The following is a 24,040-nucleotide window of genomic DNA, read 5'->3' on the forward strand; positions in this document are numbered from 1 at the left end:
AAAAAGAAGAGTATAACTTCAAAATGTTAGATATTACTGTAATATGTCTGCCTACAGAGTTATCTCAAGTATTTATTTCTTATATCAGTACACTCTCAAGCTTAGGTACATAGTAGGAAAAAAAAGGCAGAGTCCATAAAGAAAGCCTGTTATGGTATACACAATCTACATGAGATCCTAAATTTACAGTTGGAGAATTGTAGAGAAGATAAAATACTGACTGTCACTCAGGACACTGAGAAATTGCTAGCACCTTGGTGAATTTGTGTTGTAAGAAAGATTATTAGGGAATTCACAAATGGGCATTATCAGATTCTTGCTTTAATAAAAGATATTTTCAAGGAACCATTTTGGGAAGATAGGGAAATAAAAAGCTTGTATGATACCACGCTATTAAAACACTTGCATGATACTGGGTTATCAGAATATGTACATTTTAAGTAGGTGTATGTGTTATTCCCCAAGTAACTGTAAAATGCATATCTAAAACATTCAGAATTCTTCTCTTTTGGGATTTATTCTATCTGAATCTAACAAATTTGACATGGTAATTTGTTTTCCTTTTATTAGTGGAACCCAGTGAGCTCTTTTATTTGTGGCTGTGTTGTGGTTATCTTTGAGATCTTCATTTCTGCCTTATACATCAGGCTGGGCTATCTAATGAATCTGTAACTGTGCTGGGAGTTATGAGTATTCCATGTAGACTCGAACATTTCAGAAGTACATGCTGTCAAGAAAACAAGCAATGGCAAGAGGATCTGGCTTGTTTTCACAATAGCATTGCTGTATTCAATTTTAATCTAAATTGACTGCTGCTTTGAAAGAAAATACCCCTAAAGTTCATCTTACTTTATTGTCTAGATTTGAGATTAAAAAAAAAAAGAAATTACTAACAACTTAGCCAAGTCCATAGCAATTACTCTGATGAGGTATTTAATACTTTCAAACCTAAATATGCCTAAAACTAAAGAGTTTTGCTAAATAAGGAATCGTTTATTCAATCCAGCGCTGGTAGCATAAAAATCAATGGAGTCTTACTGTGAACTGTAGTGTTCTCATACAACTCTCAGCATTACTGTAATTATATAACTTCTAGGTATTTCCGGGAGAAAACACAACCCCAAAGGCATGGCTTGGTAAAATCATGAAACAGGCAAAATGTGCCTTTTTCTCCCAATCTCTAGCCCTCTGGTTTATCAAAACTTGCTCTCCAATCCTTTTTACCTAGGAAGGTGTCAGTTGACCAAGAGGGGATTAGCATGTCATCCCTCCCAGGGGTATTAGCTTTCACACTTGGACAAAACCAACAATCTTGTTTTTTAGGATGAGAAGGGAAGGCATGGGGACTTTCACTGTTTCTTTAAAATTATCTTAGAAAGGTATTATTACTCCAATAGGGCTATTTTCATTTGTATTATTTCAAAAACACTTCTACTATTTATTTCAATTCCCAGTGTAAAAGTTTGTTTTCTCCTTTCAGTTAGAGTAAATGTTGAGCACACTGTGAGTTGATTTTACTGGAAATACTAGTTCAAACTGTGTTACTTTGATGAGTCACTGTTTTAATTATCCATTTGTGGTGAGAGGTTGGTTCATTATGGATTTCTTCAGTTTTGACAGCTTTTTGTTGCTCAGAGTCATTGTCAGCTTTGCCTCAAGTGAAAGTTTATACACAGGTTTGTTTTTGTACCAACTGTCATATTTTAATTTTATCTTTCCTGCAACAAGCTCACATTTCATCCAAGTTTGCAAAACCTGACTGACTGCAAACATGAGTATTCTGTTGTAATTGAAGGAGTTTCACTTGTTTTAGTGCTGCTATGTTTGAATTCCACAGCACAGCTTGAGGCAAGCCTTGGAACCTTTTATGCTCCAACAAGACCACTCCTGAATACAACTATATTGGAATATAGAGACGAAATCAGCAAATATGCAAGAAGATTCTTCCATCACTTGCTCAGGTGAACAATATCTTGGAATTGATAAGTGTCAGACTAATTACCTATTTAATGAGTCATTTTCTTTAATTAGAATATTTCATAATATGGCTGTTTTCTAATAGTCCATTTCCTAAGAAAAAAAATCTTGATATTCATATTTATTTAATTTGTTCTTGTTTTCCTTTTAAGGAATATATTTGAATATTGTTTAGGGCTTTTACATCATCAGTACATTTGAATATAACTTCCCCTTTAATATGAAAGCAAACAATACTATGTAAAGTCAATTTTTGGGGGGTAAAGTCAGTTTTAAAGTATAAACTTAATTGTGCTCTTAGCACTAGAGAAATATTTTAGTTTTAATTGAAGCTAAAAATATGAATGTGCTATAAAGCTCTGAGACAGTCATTGGTTTGCTTTACTTTCAGAATTACTGTAGAAAGATTTGTCCATTGTCCTCTCATATAATGTGGCAAGTTCCTAGTCTCACTGTGCCTCATTTTCTCTGCTTTAAATGGGTATAATATATTTCTTTAATCTTAGGGATTATATGAAAAATTAGATAATAATGTCAAGAAATCACTCTGAGTAAAAGACTATAGAAGTTGAAGGGCAAGTACATATAGCATATTCCATATACATAAAGTTCAAAAAATGGATGGATGGATGGAAGGAAGGAAGGTGAATGGATGGAAATAGATGGATGATGGCTAGATAGTTTAGGGATACATATAAATGTGTCAATGCTATAAATAAAAGCAAGGAAGTGATTAGCACAAAATTTAGGATAGTGTAGGGTGAGTTAAGAGAAATATGATAGGAATAGGCACATGGGAGCTTCCAAGGTATTAGTAATGTTCCATTTTTTAAGATGAGAGGGAATTATATCAGGGTCCATTAAAATTATTATTCTTTTAATTGAATATACATGTTGTATACTTTTATATATGATGTGTTTTATAACAAGAAGTAATAGAATTACCAACTTCATGTACCAAAAGGAAGTATTAGGTCTAGTTGAATGTAGAGTTTTGATTTCATTTATAATCTGATATAGTTCTTTTTAACTCTTTCAAGCAATTTCATGTATAGTCTCTCCTTTTTTTTCTCAGAACAACTCTGTAAGAGGGTATTATCATTTGACAAATAAATAAACTTTTAAGTGGCACTTTAATCTTTACCCATCAGGGAAACCTTTGGAAAACAGTCTTTTTAGAAACTAAGAAATGTTAATATATTGCTTGAATTACAATCTGTGATTGAATCTTGCCTTTTTATCTGAATGGCTTTAGCATATTTCAAGAAACTCTTCATACTGAATGAGGCATTTTTCTACATCTGCCAAAAATACTGGGGCTGGTGTCACATTTATTTGGATGTAGGGCTTTGTTCTTTGCCCTGACTATATTTTGTTTTCCTTGTTTCTGGGGAAAACTAATGAATTCACCTCCTGCCTGAAGAGCCCCAAAAGATTAATTTGAATGAAACAGATGTTTTGGAGGCATATTCTTGGTGGCCTCGCTGTCTGGCTTCTCTGACTTTATGCAGTGATTTAGTTGTGCATGAGCCTTACATTTCATAATGCTGGGCCCTAGGATGCTCATATCCTGCTGATATTCACACATTCTACTAATGTGCAATTTTTTGTTCATTAATTTTTTCCTCAAATGCAGTATACTTTCTAATTATTTTTTGGAATGTATTTTGATGAGGTGACTATTATTGTTGTTGTTGTCATTATTATTAGACTTTAGCTTTTCTGTGTGGTTATACCTGAAATTGAATGTTTTTCCTTGGGGTGTACTGTGTTTTTCACGTTTTCTTTTTTGCATGCTTTGCAATTATTTCAGTTATAATGAGTGTTTATTAGTTCTTTTGACAGTAGGCCATGTATAACATTATGAAAAAAGAAGAGTAAGTTTAGAAGAAATTAAATGAAATAGCTTAAATTGGAATTATTTTTTTGTTTAATCTGCTGCCAAGAAGTTCTCCTACTTAGGGAAAGAGGAGCAGGCCAAATACTTTTTTGTATTTGCAGAGTGCTAGAACTGCATTACAACCCACACCTTGTCTAGCCAGTATAATACTCTAAAAAAGTTATTAGATAATGGAATAAGTCCTAAACAGTAAAGACCATCATAAAGAATTTTAAATTAAAGATGAAGAAAAGAGCACCATGCAGAGTAGGGATGTACCTAAGGTCACTAATTGGTAAAGCTGAGGACTGAGGTTGCCTGAGTCCAGATTAGGCTCTTTTGATAAGGAATAAAATATTACACTGATTTTAATTTCATACAGCATATAAAGTGTGAGGTCATAGTATGAGTTTGTGATAATTGACAGTTATTTATTGGGTTATTAAAATATTTTTGCATATAATTTTGTTTTTATCTTGACATTAGAGGAAGACCACGGATCTTTTTGTCTTTTCTTAAGTTATCTTGACAGCCTTCCTCCAAATCCAAATGAATCTAAACTTTAAAACTTATTTCTCATGTCCTTTCTTGACACCTTTTTGTATGTGTTCAAAGTGATAAATTTTCATGAAGAAATGCTTCCTGTAAATGTAAATCATGCTCCTAACATTGAAGATAGAAAGCAGAGGTACAATATTGATATGATAGCTAAATAAAATGTTTACTGTAGTAAAATTTTATTTATTTTTTATTTTTTATTTTTTTAGGATTTTATTTATTTATTCATGAGAGAGAGAGAGAGGCAGAGGGAGGAGCAGGCTCCCAAGGAGCAGGGAGCCCGATGCGGGACTCGATCCCAGGACCCTGAGATCATGACCTGAGCCGAAGGCAGACGCTTAACCATCTGAGCCACCCAGGCGCCCTGTAGTAAAATTTTAAATAGATGATGCAGTCTAATTCATAAAATCATTAAGCTGGAAGACATCTATCTATAGAAGGTGTCTAAAAAAAAATTCAGTGTGTTTTCCTTTACTCTCATATTCACACTTCTGAAACCAGATAGGCGGGAGTTTTTTTCCCACACAAACTGATTCTCTGACACCTGCTAGATGTCCTACAATTCAATTCAGTTCTGACACTAGCCAGAGTTAGCACAGACCCCACATATAAAAGGATCAGTCCCACAGTCCCAGTATCCCGACTTCAGCTGCCATTTGTAAGTAGTAAGTCCCCGGGTTACCCACAACTTCTGTCCAACTTGGCTGCAAATTGGAGTTTCCTGCTACCCCCTCCTTCCTCAGGTTCACAGAACCCAGGAGAGCAGTTTACTTACTATTGCTGGTATTTTAAAGGATGTTTTAAAGAATACAAGTGAACAGCCAGATGAAGAGATGCATAGGGCAAGTTATATGGGAGAGGATGTGAAGCCTCTTTCCCTTTCCAGGAATGCCACCCTCCCAGCACCTCCACATGTTCACCAAGTTTGGAAGCTCTTTCAACCCAGTCCTTTTGGATATTTATGCAGGATTCATTACATAGGCATGATTGATTAAATAATTGGCCATTGGTAATAATTCAACCTCCAACCCCTCTCCCCAGCCCCAGGTGTGGGGGTGGGACTGAAATTTCCAATCTTCTAATTGTGTGCTTGATTCCACTGACAACAGCCCCCAGCCTAGGGGCTTTCACAAAGTCTTCTCTGTAATATAAACTCAGATGGGCTGAAAGGGACTTGTTATGAATAACAAAAGATTTTCCTTTCGGTTAGGAAATTCTAAGGATTTTAGGGGCTCTGTGCCAGGAATGGGACACAGACCAAATATATATTTCTTATTATAAATCACAATATCACAGAAGGTAAATTCAACTGTCTAAGCTAAGTTCAGAAGCTGGTTGTTCATTTCTCTGTCCTCAGGAAATTGAATAGTCCTCCAGAACTACTGAATAGGAAAGTGTTAACAAGTAAGAGCTTTTCATTATAAGTAAATAGAAACTGTAATAGGAACTCCTAGATATTGATGAAATAAAAGGGCAAACATTTCAAGTAAATGTGCCACATATGAAGCTTATTTTACTAACATGGAAATATAAAGATTAAAATTAATTTTTTCTACTTAACTTCCCCTCTTAACTCTTAAGACTACTGTTTTTTGACTCAAATGGTATTAGGTGATTATGGCACAGAGTCATGCTTTTCAATTCTTATAAAATAGTAAGCACAATGTTGGGAAAGGGAGCTTTATTGCTTAGAACTAAAATTACCAAGTGAAATATTTGAGGCAGAATTTACTAATGTCTGCATTTTCCTTTGCACTGCAACAAAAAGTAAGATGAATTGATAGAAAGGGAGATGGATGGATATGTGATAAAACAATATTATAAAATGATGATAGAATCTAGGTGGTAAATACATTCTTTCAACTTTCCTAGATGTTTGAAAATTTTTATGGTAAGGTGTTGAAGGGAAATATACATTATATTGGAGTCAATATTTATACTTAGAGTTCAGGAAAAAAAAGGTAGTGTTTTGGAAATTATTCTTAGCTTTTGGAATGGTTCTTAACTTATGCAATAAATATATATGACAGGCAAAAAGAAATCATTTGTGACTAAAAAAGTTATTAACCAATTTGATTTCTAAATGGCTTTTTCAGTTACATTTTTCACTAATGGAGCATACACAGTAAGTAAAACCATTATATGAAATCAATTCAAAGAATATGAATACTAAAACAGTTACCTAAGGATATTTAGGGAACAAGACAGAATATTTGCCGGGAAAAACTTCCTGGTCAGATCATCTAAAAATGCTGGATAATATATTTAAAATATTTGCTTAAAGCAAGGTTGAGCTGGCAGGAAACAAAGGGAAACACTCAGGTTGAAATGACAAGGATGCTTGATTCTACAAGTAAGCAAGCTCTAAGTTTGCCTTGAGGGCACGTGCTGGCACCTGGCTGGGAGGAACTTGGTTTACAAAGGCTTTATACTTAAGAGTATAGGAGACAAAGCCTAGGGCTCAAGCAGAGTGGGAGATTGGATCCAAAATCCCCACATCAATCTAGTACCATTGAAGGGTAGCATCCTCTCTGAACTATAAGGAAGGAAGGTATGAATGGCAAGAAGGAATGGTGGGCCAAAAAGAATATTAAACTTGTGGGAACACAAAAATCGATAGTATGAAACATAAACACCAATGTCTAATTCAAGGGGTTCAAAATTAAGATAAAATCCTGGACAGTAGCAATATATAAATCAGAAAACGAATGAAGAAGGTAAAGCATTCTATGGTCTTTATACTTTCCAAGAGGAAGATAGAGATACTGATTAATACTAGATTTTATTAAGTAAAATATACATGGTAGAATTTCTAGGGTAATCACTAAAAAAATAGAAATAGAGTACATTTTCAAACAAATATAGTGAAAATGTTGGATGAGGAAAAGATTTCATCCCAAAAGAAGGCAAGAATTGGGGGAGGGTGCAGCATATAGGGGGAAGAAACATTAAAAAAAGAAAAAAAAAAACAACAAAAAAACAGAAAACACACAATGAGGTGGTAGAAATCAATTTTAAAAATAGTCATCATCAATGTAAGTGAGCCAAATTTTTCATTTGCAGAGATTGTTGAAACAAATTTTTCTTGTAACTTTCTACAAAACACATGTAAAACAAACAAATTTAAAAACTAGAGAATGGGAAAAATTATACTAGGTAAATACCCAAAAAAAGAGCTAGTGATGTTATAGAAATAGTCTTTAGAGCAAAATCATTGGTAGAGATTACTAGAGATCAATATCGGCAGAAAAATCGATTCGCTAGGAAGATAAAACAATTCTCAATGTGTAAAACATAGCTTAAATACACATGAAATAAATTGATAAATCCACTATCAGTTGGAGATTTTAATTCCTTTCATGTGGTAATTGATAGATTAAACAAATAAAATATCAGTAAGGAAATATAAGATTAGAACAATATAATTAAAACCTTGATTTAATGGACATGTATAGAGTACTATATACAACACTGGAGACTATACTTTTTTCATGAACAAACAAAAACATTTTTTAAAATTGACCGTGTCCTAGGCCATAAGTCCTTGAAAATTTCAAAGGATTACTTAGTTGTCTTTACTCAGTAATTAATTACTGAGTTCCACATGCCAGCACTATTGTTAGAACTAGGACTATAGCAAAGAACAAAACAGACACACATACAAAAATCTATGGCATCATAAAGTTTACATTATAGTGAAAGAAACAATATGTAAATACATAGGTAAAATACATAGTATATTAGATAATGATATGTTCCACAAAGATAAACAAAGCAGGGACAGTGGTTAGGGAATATTGAATGGTGGAGTGGGTGGACTGCAGTTTTAAATAAAGTTGTCAGGGAAGGCCTCACTAAGAAGGTGAACTCTGGGTTAAATCCCAGCAGTTTTGCTGGAGCAGTAACCAGAATGGCAGAATAATAAGAGAATGGAATGGGTCAGAAAGATAGCAGGTGGCTTGGTAATATAGGACTTGTTGCCTATCATAAGGAATTGAGATTTTTCTCTGGAATAGTAGGGGAAGTCAGTAGATGACTTGGAATCAACGAGTGAATAGATCACTCAGATGCTATGTCAGGAATAGACTTTTGAAGGATAAGGGCATTTGGAAGTCTACTGCAATAATTGAGTGAGAAATAGTGACCATTCAGAGCAGGTTGGCAGCAAAAGGAATGAGGACAGAGTGGTTGGATTTTGGGTATATTGAAGGTTTTGCTGACAGAATTTGCTGACAGACTGGATGAAGAATATGATAGAAAGAGAAGTCAAAGATGACATCAAGTGTTTGGACCAGAGCTACTGGAAAAATTGAGTTGCCATTGACAAGATTGGTAAGACCGCGGAAAGACAGTTGTGTGGGAAAAGGACCTGAGATTAGTTTTGGACGTGTTGAGTTTGAGTGAGGAATTCAGAGGTGAGTTCTGAAGCAGAGTTATAAAGGGAAATACATAGCCTTAACTGTTGATGATGGAAAAGAAGAAAGACTCAAAGAGCTATGCAATTTAAGAAATTTTTAAAGTATCAGTAAAATAAACTCAAAGTGGAAAAGGCAATAATAAAAATATGTTCAGAAATTAATGTAACAAAAAAGCAGTAAGAGGATTAATAAAGCTAAGCACTTGTTTTTTGACAAGATTAGTAAAATAGAAAAATAGTGAACAGTATTAGGGATATAAAAGGGACCTAATGATAGACATACCAGAGGATTTTAAATATTGAAATAACCCTGTTTACTATGAGCAACTTCATTACAAAAAACTTGAAAAATTAGGTGATAGGGAAATTTTTTTAGAAATATAAAAATAACCAAAACTAACTAAAAAAGAAATAGAAGATCTGAATAGCTCTATAACCTATAAAAAATTAAATTAGTAATTAACATTTTCCCATGAAGTAAGCTACAATCCCAAGATACTATTAACAAGTGAAGTTCCATCACTATACTCACACAATTTTTTCTTTGTTGTTTTTCTTTTAGTCCTTTTTTCAAATGCATATTTATTTACATAGTTGTAATTATTGAGTATATGAAATTTTAAAGAAAAGAATCCTAAGAGGGTTGATTCACTATGATGGCATTCCAAGAGGCTTTTACTCTCTTTGATATGGTACTCAGATTTAAAAGATTTATTATGACCTTTAGAAAGTGGTCCACATACATATAAACAGACTTTTTTTTTTTTTTAAGAAAAAAGATGAAAGAATAAAAAGGGAAAATAAACAGAAGGGAACAACAGAAAAACCTCAAGCCGTTTAACTAAAAGCACCTAGAACGATGTGCTTTTATACATGAAGGAGCTGGTTTTTATGTGGGCCCAGTTAGGGCTGGTTGGGAAGGAAAACTTGGGTATAGGAGTACTTTGGATTTCTGCCAAGGGGTGAGGGGCCTTTACCATAATGGCAATTTGAAAAAAAGTAACGAAGCTAATCAGTAAACTAGGATACCAAACAAAATTGGCAGAGTATAGGTAAAAATAAATTGAAGGCCATTTCATGAACAAATTTTATATACTTGGCTCTTCCTTAAGATTCCCCTTTTGTAGTTAGTCAGGGGTGTGGCCCAAACATTCAAACTGCATTGCATTTGGCAATCTGGCATTCCTACAGCATTACTTCCCTGTATGTAACTATACCAATGAAGTTAAGTCCTTAGATTTTGTTTCTGTTGCTCACATTCTCTCTCAGTTATTGTATCTAAAAATCAATAAGGGTAAAAACTGCATTGTTAAAGAAAACCATGATTCTTTCAAAGCTATGATAATAACCATTCTGTTTTACTAGAATTACTGTAATGGCTTTAGGGAACTCTCTTTTGTCCAGTGTGAGAGAAAGACTAGATTCATTGTAGAGATCGAGCTAAGAGGGGGGATGGTCTGTGTAAGGCATCACATTGAATGGATGAATCTTAAGACTTTTCTTAAAGTCATTAGTCATTAGTTATCTTTTCATCTGTGATGTACAAAATTTGTTTTCCACCAAAATTCCAGTTGTCTTTTCAGAAGTTTGTCACTCTCAGTTTCTCTTGATGCAACTCCCCACTGTTTTCTCTGGTACTCTTATTCAATGAGTGATATTCTAGGACCTGGGTAAAAGGTGATGTTTATGAGTGAATGAATTGTGTCTGCAGACCTGACATTTTTTTTTTTTTTTAAGAGAGATTGAGAGAGAGAGAGTAGGGTGGGAGGGGCAAAGGGAGAGGGAGAATCTTAATCATCAAGCCTGACTTGGGACTCAATCTCGTGACCCTAAGATCATGACCTAAGCCAAAATAAAGAGTGGGAAGCTTAACCAACTGAGCCACCCAGGCGCCCCCTGATCAAGGCAGTTGTTGGCTTCAGACCCTAGAATGGCCCCGGCTGATGGCCTCCTCACACTTCTTGTCAGGAAGTCTTAGTCTCTTTCATTTGGCAGAGAGGGATTAAAAGACTCTAGGACCTGTTCATATTCCCTGTATTAAATGAATGACCTTTAGGTACCTTTGAGTATAACACCTAGCAGCAATTGGTATGTACTAGAGATGAATGTGGACACTTCTATTACAAAGTTACAGCTGTATTAAAGCTGAAGGATGAGGATAGCCTTTACCAATGTGGTAAAAATCAAAGATGTCTTACTATATAGTGAAGGACAAGCATGGTATGTGCAAATTGTAGCTAGTAAGAGAGATATGATGATTCTTGGCTATTGACACTCATGAATGCCTTGTAAAGTCTAGGAGAAATTCTGCTTTGTTAGATATTCTACCTTGTTGAAAGGCAACATGCAGAGAAAATACAACCAACAGTTTATTAGGCAGATGTTATTACATTTGCAGATCTCATGGCTCAGGGAAAGGCCATGACATATAACGTATGAACATTAATAAATCAATTTCAGAATATGTCTACCTTTATATGAAATACATTTGCTTCCTTTGTGTTTGATAAAGTGTATACACAACTTTAATAATTCTTCATCCTTTTATTGTATATTTAAACTTCACAGAACTCAAAAAAACTATAAACAGATGATGTAACTTTATTTCTGATTATAGTAAGTACTCTCACCCATCTGTCTCCTTCTGGAGGAAACAAGGTAAGTACCATTCTGTTCCTAGTTTTTGAATTTTCCTCTCTTCCCATTCCTTCCCTACTGATAACCATGTTCAAATAATAAAATAATACTCAGCTTGCTATATATTCTGATCCTTATTAACTATCTCATTACATTTGCTAGAAAGAGATACTTAAGTTTTGTCAGAACCTGGAGAACTAAGGAGTGTCTGTCTAAATTTTAGGGAGGTAACAAATATTAGCTTTCCTTGGAAAGCTAACATGTGGGCCTCAGCAGTGTTGAAGTGGTTGGGAAAGAGACATTACTTTGGAAAAAATCTTTAATGAGCATTCTGATCACATGTCATTACTACTATGCAAGGATATGTATTTGTCTTTAGTTCATAGGTTTTATAAATAAACGTTGTTTAACCCTAAAGCCCTTCCATTAATTCAACTTTTCCTGATACAGAGGACTGTGTATTGTCATTATAGTTTTTTAGAACACTAAGCTATAGTTTTTTCCAAAATAAAAATAGCTTTCTGATTGCAGAGGTAATACATAACTTTTTTTCACAATATAGTATCATTGCCCTCTTTGCATGTCAATAAATATAGATTCATATCTTGCATTATAAGGGTGCACCACTATAATTGATTCAACCTATCTATGGACATGGATTATTTCCAATGTTTTGCTACTATAAACAATGCTATAATAAGCATCATATATATATATATATGCTATATATATGCTATATATATATATATATATCTCATATACCTACACACACACCTCTGTGCCTTTATCTGATTACTTCCTAAGAATAAATTCCTATAAGTGGAATTACCAAGTCGGAAGTTATTCTTGATATATATGGTCAAATGTTCCTCTCACCTTTTTGTGAAATTACTTATCATACCCACCGTTGAAAAATCAGTATCTTAAAACATTGACAAATAGGCAGAATTTGGCATCTTTCTGCTTTTATTTTTTGTGTATTCTTTCTATTAAAGTCCTTTTTAATAATTAGTAAACTTTATTTTTAGAGCAGTTTAGAGCAGTTAGGTTCACAGGAAAATTGAGAGGAAAGTATAGCGATTTCTCATATACCCTCTGTCCCCATCTGCTCTAATATTAATTTCTTCTTTTACTGATGGTGATTGCACACATTTCCTATATATATATATATATATTTGTATTGCTTGTATTATTGTATTATTATGTGAATGGCTATTGTTGAAGATGTGCTAGTTAAAGCTGAGGGCTTTATAAACATGATCATATTTAATCCTCACATCTTAGCCTCTGTTTTGTATTTTAGCCATTCTGAGAGGTATGTAGTGATATTCAGTATAGCTTTAGTTTCCATTGCCCTAATGGATAATGATGTTGAATATCTTTTCATACAACTGTTTGCCATTAGTAGATCCTCTTTGATGAAATATCTCTATCTTTTGCCCATTTTCTAATTTTTTATTGTTATGTTTTGAGAGTTCTTTATGTTTTGATGCTTGCCCTTTTTCACATATGTGGTTTGTAAATATTTTCTCTCAGTCTGTAGCTTGTCTTTCCATCCTTTCAATAGAGTATGTGGCAGAATAAAATTTTTTACTTGTGATAGAGTCCAATAGGTCAATTTTTCCTTTTATGGATAGTGCTTTTGGTGTCACATGTCTTTGCCTGGCCTTATATACCAAAGACTTTTTCTTATGTTTATTTTCTAAAAAATGTATAGTTTTAGATTTTACATAGAAGACCATAATTCATTTTGGGCAATTTTTACATAAGTGTGAGATTTGGGTTGAGGCTTTTTTGGTTTTTATTTTACTTTGTTTTTTATATCCAGTTGTTCTTACAGCATTTGTTGAAAAGGTTACTGCATTGATTTTGCATTGCATTGATTTTGCACCTTTGTCAAAAATCAGTTGGGCATATTTGTGTGGGTCTATGTCTGGTTTCTCTATTTAATTCCAGTGTTTTATATATATATTCTTCTGTCAATACCATGTAGTCTTTTTTAGTTTCTTTTCTTTTCTTTTATTTATTTATTTATTTATTTATTTATTTATTTATTTATTTTATTATGTTATATTATGTTAGTCACCATACAATACATCATTAGTTTTTGATGTAGTGATCCACGATCCATTGTTTTCGTATAACACCGAGTGCTCCATGCAGTACGTGCCCTCCTTAATACCCATCACCGGCCTAACCAATCCCCCTTCCCCCCTCCCCTCTAAAACCCTGTTTGTTTCTCAGGTCCATAGTCTCTCATGGTTCATCTCTCCCTCCAATTCCATCCCCCCATTTTTCCCTTCCTTCTCCTAATGTCCTCCATGCTATTCCTTATGTTCCACAAATAAGTGAAACCATATGATAATTGACTTTCTCTGCTTGACTTATTTCACTTAGCATAATCTCCTCCAGTTTCATCCATGTTGATGTAAAAGTTGAGTATTTATCTTTTCTAATGGCTGAGTAATATTCCATTGTATATATGGACCACATCTTCTTTATCCATTCATCTGTTGAAGGGCATCTCGGCTCTTTCCACAGTTTGGCTATTGCGGACATTGCTGCTATGAGCATTGGGGTGCATATGGCCCTTCTTTTCACTACATCTATGTCTTTGGGGTAAATACCCAGTAGTGCAATTGCTGGGTCATAGGGTAGCTCTATTTTTAAATTTTTGAGGCACCTCCACCCTGTTTCCCAAAGTAGCTGTACCAACTTGCATTCCCACCAACAGTGTAAGAGGGTTCCCCTTTCTCTACAACCTCTCCAACATTTGTTGTTTCTTTCCCTGTCCATTTTTGCCATTCTAACTGGTGTAAGATGGTATCTCAATGTGGTTTTGATTTGGATTTCCCTGATGGCTAATGATGATGAACATTTTTTCATGTGTCTGTTAGCCATTTGTATGTTTTCTTCAGAGAAGTGTCTTTTCATATCTTCTGCCCACTTTTTGACTTGATTATTTGTTTTTTGGGTGTTGAGTTTGAGAAGTTCTTTATAGATTTTGGATACCAGCCCTTTATCTGTAGTGTCATTTGCAAATATCTTCTCCCATTCTGTGGGTTGCCTGTTTGTTTTGTTGACTGTTTCCTTTGCTGTGCAGAAGCTTTTTATCTTGATGAAGTCCCAAAAGTTCATTTTTGCTTTTGTTTCACTAGCTTTTGGAGATGTATCTTGAAAGAAGTTGCTGTGGCCGATGTCAAAGAGGTTACTGCCTATGTTCTCCTCTAAGATTTTGATGGATTCTTGTCTCACATTGAGGTCTTTCATCCATTTTGAGTTTATGTTTGTGAATGGTGTTAGAGAATGGTCGAGTTTCATTCTTCTGCATGTGGCTGTCCAATTTTCCCAGCACCATTTATTGAAGAGACTGTCTTTTTTCCATTGCATGTTTTTTCCTGCTTTGTCAAAGATTATTTGACCATAGAGTTGAGGGTCCATATCTGGGTTCTCTGTTCTGTTCCGTTGGTCTGTATGTCTGTTTTTGTGCCAGTACCATGCTGTCTTGGGGATCACGGCTTTGTAATATAGCTTGAAATCGGGCAACGTGATGCCCCCAGCTTTGTTTTTCTTTTTCAACGTCTCCTTGGCAATTCGGGGTCTTTTCTGATTCCATACAAATTTTAGGATTGTTTGTTCCAGCACTTTGAAAATTGTCATTGGAATTTTGATCGGGATGGCATTGAAGGTATAGATTGCTCTGGGTAGCATAGACATTTTAACAATGTTTATTCTTCCGATCCATGAGCATGGAATATTTTTCCAACTTTTTGTGTCTTCTTCAATTTCTTTCATGAGTGTTTTGTAGTTCCTAGAGTATAGATCCTTTACCTCTGTGGTTAGGTTTATTCCGAGGTATCTTATGGTTTTTGGTGCTATTGTAAATGGAATCGTTTCTTTAATTTCTCTTTCTACAGTTGCGTTGTTAGTGTATAAGAAAGCAACTGATTTCTGTGCATTGATTTTGTATCCTGCCACATTACCGAATTTCTGTATGAGTTCTAGTAATTTGGGGGTGGAGTCGTTTGGGTTTTCCACATAAAGTATCATGTCGTCTGCGAAAAGAGAGAGTTTGACTTCTTCTTTGCCAATTTGAATACCTTTTATTTCTTTTTGTTGTCTGACTGCAGTTGCTAGGACTTCTAGTACTATGTTGAACAACAGTGGTGAGAGTGGGCACCCTTGATGTGTTCCTGATCTTAAGGGAAGGGCTCTCAGCTTTTCCCCATTGAGGATGATATTCACTATGGGTTTTTCATAGATGGATTTTATGAGCTTAAGGAATGTTCCCTCTAACCCTATACTCTGGAGAGTTTTAATCAGGAAAGGATGTTGTATTTTGTCAAATGCTTTTTCTGCATCAATTGAGAGGACCATATGGTTCTTCCTCCTCCTCTTATTAATGTGTTCTATCACACTGATTGATTTGCAAATGTTGAACCACCCTTGCATCCCGGGGATAAATCCCACTTGGTCGTGGTGGATGATCCTTTTAATGTATTGTTGGATCCTATTAGCTAGGATTTTGTTGAGGATTTTGGAATCCATATTCATCAGGGATATTGGTCTGAAATTCTCCTTTTTGGTGGGGTCTTTGCCTGGTTTGGGGATTAAGGTAATGCTGGCCTCATAGAATGAGTTTGGAAGTTTTCCTTCTATTTCTATTTTTTGAAACAGCTTCAGTAGAATAGGTATTATTTCTTCTTTGAATGTTTGGTAGAATTCCCCAGGGAATCCATCAGGCCCTGGACTCTTGTTTTTTGGGAGGTTTTTGATCACTGCTTCAATCTTGTTACTGGTTATTGGCCTATTCACGTTGTCAATTTCTTCCTGTTTCAGTCTTGGCAGCTTATAGGTTTCCAGGAAGGCCTCCATTTCATCCAGATTGCTCAGTTTATTGGCATAGAGTTGTTGATAATAATTTCTAATAATTGTTTCTATTTCCTTGGTGTTAGTCGTGATCTCTCCCCTTTCATTCATAATTTTATTAATTTAGGTCCTTTCTCTTTTCTTTTGGATAAGTCTGGCCAGTGGTTTATCGATCTTATTAATTCTTTCAAAGAACCAACTTCTAGTTTCATTGATCTGATCTACTGTGTTTCTGGTTTCTAATTCATTGATCTCTGCTCTAATTTTAATTATTTCTCTTCTAATGCATGGCTTAGGCGTCGTTTATTGCTTTTTCTCTAGTTCTTTAAGGTGTAGAGTTAGTTGGTGAATTCAGGATTTTTCTATTTTTTTGAGTGAGGCTTGGATGGCTATGTATTTCCCCCTTAGGACCGCCTTTGCCATATCCCATAGGTTTTGGACTGATGTGTTTTCATTCTCATTGATTTCCATGAATTGTTTAGGTTCTTCTTTGATTTCTTGGTTGACCCAAACATTCTTGAGCAGAGTGGTCTTTAGCTTCCAAGTGTTTGAATTTCTGCCAAATTTTTTCTTGTGATTGAGTTCCAGTTTTAGAGCATTGTGGTCTGAGAATATGCCAGGAATAATCTCAGTCTTTTGGTATAGGTTGAGACCTGATTTGTGACCCAGTATGTGGTCTATTCTGGAGAAAGTTCCATGTGCGCTCGAGAAGAATGAGTATTCTGTTGTTTTAGGGTGGAATGTTCTGTAAATATCTACGAGGTCCATCTGGTCCAATGTATCATTCAAAGCTCTTGTTTCCTTGTTGATTTTCTGCTTAGATGATCTGTCCATTGCTGAGAGTGGAGTATTGAGGTCTCCTACAATTAACGTATTGTTATCAATATGACTCTTTATTTTGGTTAACCGTTGGCTTATGTAGATGGCTGCTCCCATGTTGGGGGCATAGATATTTACAATTGTTAGATCTTCTTGTTGGATAGACCCTTTAAGAATGATATAGTGTCCTTCTGTGTCTCTTATTACAGACTTTAGTTTAAAATCTAATTTGTCTGATATAAGAATTGCTACCCCAGCTTTCTTTTGAGGTCCGCTGGCATGGAAGATAGATCTCCATCCCTTCACTTTCAGTCTGGATGTATCTTTAGGTTCAAAATGAGTCTCTTGTAGACAGCATATAGATGGGTCCTGTCTTTTTATTCAATCTGCAACCCTGTGCCGTTTTATGGGAGCGTTTAGGCCATTCACGTTGAGAGTGATTATTGAAAGATATGAATTAATTGTCATCATGTTGCCTGTGAAGACATTGTTTTTATAGATTGTCCCTGTAAATTTCTGTTGTAGATCACTCTTGGGGTCTTTCTCCTTTTATAGAACCCCCCTTAATATTTCTTGCAGGGCCAGCTTAGTGGTCACATACTCTTTCAACTTCTGCCGGTCGTGGAAGCTCTGCATCTCTCCATCCATTCTAAATGAAAGCCTTGCCAGATAAAGTATTCTTGGCTGCATGTTATTCTCATTTAGTACCCTGAATATGTCTTGCCAGGCCTCTCTGGCTTGCCAGGTCTCTGTGGATAGGTCTGACGTTATTCTGATGTTCCTCCCTCTGTACATAAGGAATCTCTTCCCCCTAATTGCCCTTAAGATGGTTTCCTTGGTTCTAAGATTTGCAAGTTTTACTATTACATGCTGGGGTGTTCGCCTGTTTTCCTTGATCTTAGGAGGGGTCCTCTCTGCCTCTAGGACTGGAATGTTTGTTTCATTCCCCAGATTAGGGAAGTTCTCAGCTACGATTTGCTCAAATACATCTTCTAGCCCTTTCTCTCTCTCCACTCCCTCCGGGATTCCAATTATTCTGACATTGGAACGCCTCATGGTGTCACTTATTTCTTTGATTCTATTTTCATGGATTCTGAGTTGTTTTTCCCTGGCCTCCTCTTTTCCCTTTTTATCTATTATATTGTCTTCCAGGTTGCTTATTCTCTCTTCTGTCTCAGTTACCCTAGCTGTTAGATTATCTAGATTGGATTGGATCTCATTGATAGCATTTTTAAGTTCTGCCAATTCACCTTTTATTTCTGCCCTTAGAGACTCTATGTTGCCATTAATTGATTTCTCCATTCTAGCCATTGTCTTCACAATTGCTAGCCTGAATTCCATCTCTGACATCTTGGTTATATCTGCATCCATTTGTAAATCTGCAGCATAAGTCATAATCTCTGAGTCTTTTCTGTTTTGGGGGCTCCTCCTCCTAGTCATTCTGTTGATGGGTGTTTGAGGGAATGTATAGAGTCCAAATTATTGATCAGAACCCAAGCAAGATGCACCTGTTTTCTTGGGACCTTAGGGTTGCTGGCCCCTTGTTTTCCCTGCCTGTCTTCTGTGGGAGGGGCCTGCCCTGCTGTTACTCAGGCAACCCTGTTTGGGCGGAGTTGCCCTGCGCCCCTGTGGTGGGGGATGGGCTCAGTGGGAATCAGTCTTTGGGGCTTTTGTTCTCTGGCGCCTTTCCCTGGTGGCTTTCCGTGTCTCTTCCGTGAGTCAGAGCAGAGGAGACAGTTTCCAACCTTCTGCCTCAGAGCAGAGGGACCGCCGTCTGTTCTTCAGTGAGCTCTCCAGGCCATACTGTCTCTGTTTCTGTCCGTGCTGCTATAAACTGCAGCATCCTGGGTTGTGCGCCCCTCCGCAATGCTCCCATTCCTGCCTCCATGTTGGGGCACGTCTCTGCCCTTTGTGTTTCTAAAACCACCAGCTGTTCCCAGATTGCGCGCGTGACTCCGCCGCTCGGGGTTTCCAGCCTGGGGGTTGCAGGTCACTGGTGCAACCCCGGCGCACCGGGTTTCCGTCTCGGAGGGTGCAGTTCGTGTGCGCGCAACCGTCTCTCCAGGTTTCTGTCTGGGGGGCTGCGGTTCAAGTGCGCGTGACCCTGCTGGTCTGGTTCTCCACCCCAGGGGCTGCCCTAAAGTCCTTTCCCAACTACCGGTCTGCGAGTCTGTGCCCCGTCCGCAGCGCACGAGGCTGTCACTCACAGGTGGTGTAGGATCCCCACGTCCAGGCACCCTCCCACTGCTGTTTATCCTCTGAAAGCTGCCCTCAGAATCACGGCTCTCCGCTTTGTACCTCAAAACCCAATACCATGCAGTCTTGATTACTGTAGCTATATGAGTCTTGAAATCAGGTAGACTGATGCCTCTCTTTTTCTTCTTTGTCCAAATAGTTCTGCTGTTCTAATTCCTTTGTCTTTCCATATAAATTTTGGAATGATTTTGTCTGTATCTAAAAAATACCTTGCTTTGAATTTGGTAGGAATTGTACTCAACTTGTTTATATTATTTTAGGCAGAACTAACACCTTTATTATGTTTAATTTCTAATCCATGAAGATAGTATATCTCTCCATTTATTTAGATTTTCTTTACTGTTTTTTTTTACCAGCATTTTGTAGTTTCAGCATACAAATGCTGTACAAATTTAGTTAGATTTGCATCCTAGTATCTCATATTTTTTGACTAATTGTCATTGGTATTGTATTTTTTATTTTGTGTGTACATTTCATTGTTATTATATAGAAATATAATTGATATTTGTGTTGATCTATCCTGTGGCCTTGCTGAATTCAATTATTAATTTTAGGAGACTTTTTTGTAGACCTAGACCACCATGTAATCTGCAAATAGGGGCAGATTTCTTTCTTCCTTTTTGATATATACACCTATTATTTCCCTTTCTTCCCTAATGCACTGGCTAGAACTTCCAGCACTATGTTGAAAAAGTGGTGAGAGGGGACATCCTCATCTTGTTCCCAGTGTTAGGGGAAAATATTTCAGAGTTTGACCATTAAGAACAATGTAAGGTGTAGGTTTTTTATAGATGTTCTTTGTCAATTGAGGCAGTCCTTCTCTTTTCCTGTTTTTCGGAGGGTTTTTATCATGAATGATTGTTGGATTTTGCCAAATGCATTCTCTGTATGACTTGATATAATTATGTGATTTTTCTTCTTTAGCCTGTTATTATGGTAGGTTACATTAATTAAACTAGCCTTTTATCCATGGTATAAACACCAACTTGGTCATGGTGCATAATTCTTTTCATATTGCTGTAATCTACTTGTAATGTTTTGTCAAGAATTTTTGCATTTAGGGGTCCCTGGGTAGCTCAGTTGGTTGGGCATCCGACTCTTGGTTTCAGCTCAGGTCATGATCTCATGGTTCTGGGAATGAGCCCTGCATTGGGCTCCCCCTTCAGCAGGGAGTCTACTTGTCTCCCGTCTCTCTCTGCTGAGAGGTAAATAAATAGTTTTTTAAAATAATTTTTACATTTATATTCATGAGGGACTATTTATCTGTAGTCACCTTTTTTTGGTACTTTTTAAATTTTTTTTTTATTAAAAAAATTTTTTTAAGTGATCTCTACACCGAGTGTGGGGCTTGAACACATGACCCTGAGATGAAGAGTCACATGTAATACCGACTAAGCCAACCAGGCCCCCCTTTCTTTGTTTGATTTTAATATGGGGGTAATAATAGCTTCGTTATATGATTTGGGAAGTGCTCCTGCTGCTTAAGCTCTATGGAAGAGATAATGTAGAATTTCTGTTAATTTTTTAAACACTCTCAAGTGAAAAAATCTGGGCCTAGAGATTTCTTTTTTAGTAGGTTTAAAATTATGAATTTGATTTCCTTAAAGTTGTAGAGCTATGCAGATTATCTGTTTCATATTGGATAGGTTTTGATAGTTTGTACTTTTTGAAGAATTGCTCCATTTCATCTAAAATGTCAAATTTATGTGTGTATGTTGTTTGTAATATTCCTTACTAACCTTTGAATGTCTATAGCATCTGTAATGATAATCCCTGTTTCATTCTTGATATTGGTAATTTGTGTCTTCTTTCTTTATTTTTTAGTGTTGCTAGAGGTTCTTCAATTTTATTGCTCTTTTTGAATAAATAGCCCTTTGTTTTACTGATTTTTTTTCAATTTCATTGATATCCACTCGTATTTATTATTTTTATCCTTACTGCTTTGGGTTTATTCTGCTCTTCTTTTTCAAGTTTCTTGAGGTAGGAGCTTAGATTATTTTTCTGTGGGTGATGTTTAATTTTATTTTAGAAGAATTTATTATCAAAGTATAGTTGATATACAATATTGTATCAGTTTCAGGTGTACAACGTAGTGATTCAACAATTCTATATATTACTTAATGTATATTACTTATTTTACATCACCACAATAAGTATAGTCACTAAGGAAACTTAGATTATTGAATTCAGACTTTTCCTCTATTCCAATATGAACATTTAGTGGTATAAATTTCCCTCTAATAACTTTTTTCACTGTGTCTCACACATTTTGATATGTTCTTTTCATTTTCATTCAGTTAAATTCTTTTTGTTTATTTTACATTGAGACTTCTTTAGCCCATTGATTATTTAGAAGTGTGTTGTTTATAAGTGGAGATTTTCCTATTTATTATGTTACTGATTTATAGTTTGATTCCATTGTGGTCAGAGAACACACTTTATGATTTCACGTCTTTTACATTTGTTAAGGTTTGTCTTATGACCAGGATATCTAGGAAAGAATGTATGCTCTGATGTTGCAGGGTGGAATGTATTATGTAACTGTCAACAGATCAAGCTGGTTCATGGTGCTGTTGAGTTATAACGTGACTACTGATTTTCTGTCTAGTTAGTCTATCCATTTTGAGAGAGGAGTGTTTAAGTCTCCAACCATAATTGTGATTTGCCTATTTCTCTTTTCAGTTTTATCAGTTTTTTCTCACATATATTCAGCTTTGATGTTTGATATATATACTCTGTCTTTATGGTGGAATGACTTATCCATTACATAATATCTCTCTATCTCTGGTAATTTTCTTTGCTCTTAAGTCTTTATCAGATGTCAATATAGACACTTCTGCTTTATTTTTATTTGTGTTTGCATAATATTTTTTCTATCGTAAAGTTTTAACCTGCCTGTATTATTGTATTTGAAGTGAGTTTCCTAGAGACAAGGTATAAGTGGGTCATGTTTTTATTTTAATGTATTATGTATTTAAATTTAAGTTAGTTAACATAGTGTAGTATTGGTTTCGGGAGTAGAATTTAGTGATTCATCACTTACATATAACACCCAGGGCTCATCCCAACAAGTGCCCTGCTTAATGCCCATCACACATTAAGCTCATGCCCCACCAACCTCCCCTCCAGCAACCCTCAGTTTGTTCTCTGCAGTTAAGAGTCTCTTATGGTTTACCTCCCTCTCTGTTTTTATCTTATTTTATTTTTCCTTCCCTTCCCCTATGCTAATCTGTTTAGTTTCTTATATTCCACATATGAGTGAAATCATATGATATTTGTCTTTCTCTGACTTATTTCGCTTAGCATGATACACTCTAGTACCATTCACATAGTTGCAAATGGCGAAATATATATGACACACACATATATATGACACATCTTCTTTATCCATTCATCAATTGATAGACATTTGCGCTTTTTCCGTAATTGGCTATTGGTGATAGTGCTGCTATAAACATTGAGGCATATGCCCCTTCGAATCATCATTTTTGTATCCTTTGGATAAATACTTCGTAGTGCAATTGCTGGGTCATAGGGTAGTTCTATTTTTAACTTTTTGAGGAACCTCTGTACTGTTTCCCAGAGTGGCTGCATCAGTTTGCATTCCCACCAGCAGTACAAAAGGGTTCCCCTATCTTTGCATCCTCGCCAACATCTGTCGTTTCCTGACTTGTTAATTTTAGCTGTTCTGACCACTGTGAGGTGGTATCTCATTATGGTTTTGATTTGTATTTCCCTGATGATGAGTGATGTTGAGCATTTTTTCATGTGTCTGTTAGCCATTTCTATGTCTTCTTGGAGAAATGTCTGTTGATGTCTTCTGCCCGTTTCTTAACTGGATTATTTGTTTTTGGGGTGTTGATTTTCAGGAGTTCCTCTATATAGATTATATATAGATAGATATAGATATCCTAGATATTAGCCCTTTATCAAATATGTCATTTGCAAATATCTTCTCCCATTCCATTGTTGCCTTTTAATTTTGTTGAATGTTTCCTCCATTATGCAGAAGCTTTTTATCTTGGTGAAGTCCCAATAGTTTATTTTTGCTTTTGTTTCCCTTGCCTCAAGAGACATATCTAGGAAGAAATTGCTACAGCTAATATCAAAGAGGTTGCTGCCTGTGTTCTCCTCTAGGATTTTGATAGCTTCCTGTCTCACATTTAGGGCTTTCATCCATTTTGAATTTATTGTTGTGTATGGTGTAAGAAAGTGGTCCAGTTTCATTCTGCATGTCGTAGTCCACTTTTCCCAATACCATTTGTTAAAGAGACTGTCTTTTTTCCATTGGATATTCTTCCTGCCTTGTCGAAGATTAGTTGACAATAGTTGAGGGTCCATTTCTGGGTTCTCTATTCTGTTTCATTGATCCTATGTGTCTGTTTTTGTGCCAGTACCATTCTGTCTTGATGATTACAGCTTTGTAATACAGCTGGAAGTCTGGGATAGTGATGCCTCCTGCTTTGCTTTTGTTTTTCAACATTACTTTGGCTATTTGGGGTCTTTTCTCGTTCCATACAAATGTTAGGATTGTTCATTCCAGCTCTGTGAAAAATGCTGGTGCTATTTTGATTGGGGTTGCACTGAATGTGTAGATTGCTGTGAGTAGTATAAACATTTGAATAGTA

The 24,040-nt window shown here is 35.8% G+C and overlaps 1 protein-coding gene across 26 annotated transcripts in view; it reads left to right on the forward strand.

Annotated features, from left to right (window-relative positions):
• WDPCP (WD repeat containing planar cell polarity effector) overlaps positions 1 to 24,040 on the forward strand; it is a 482,659-nt gene that overhangs the window by 187,995 nt on the left and 270,624 nt on the right. For all 26 annotated transcript variants that reach the window (XR_010405669.1, XR_010405668.1, XR_010405666.1 and 23 more), the window contains one exon: positions 1,838 to 1,961. Coding sequence is in view for 22 of the 26 variants with exons in the window: in XM_064572441.1 (XP_064428511.1) it covers positions 1,838 to 1,961 (124 nt within the window). In the remaining 4 variants the exon portion in view is untranslated. The remainder of the gene's footprint in view (positions 1 to 1,837; positions 1,962 to 24,040) is intronic.

The sequence above is a fragment of the Mirounga angustirostris genome, unplaced genomic scaffold (genome assembly GCF_029215605.1).
Source record: "Mirounga angustirostris isolate CCGP_5_RB_7025 unplaced genomic scaffold, mMirAng1.0.hap1 SCAF_10, whole genome shotgun sequence".
Taxonomy (NCBI): Eukaryota; Metazoa; Chordata; class Mammalia; order Carnivora; family Phocidae; genus Mirounga; species Mirounga angustirostris.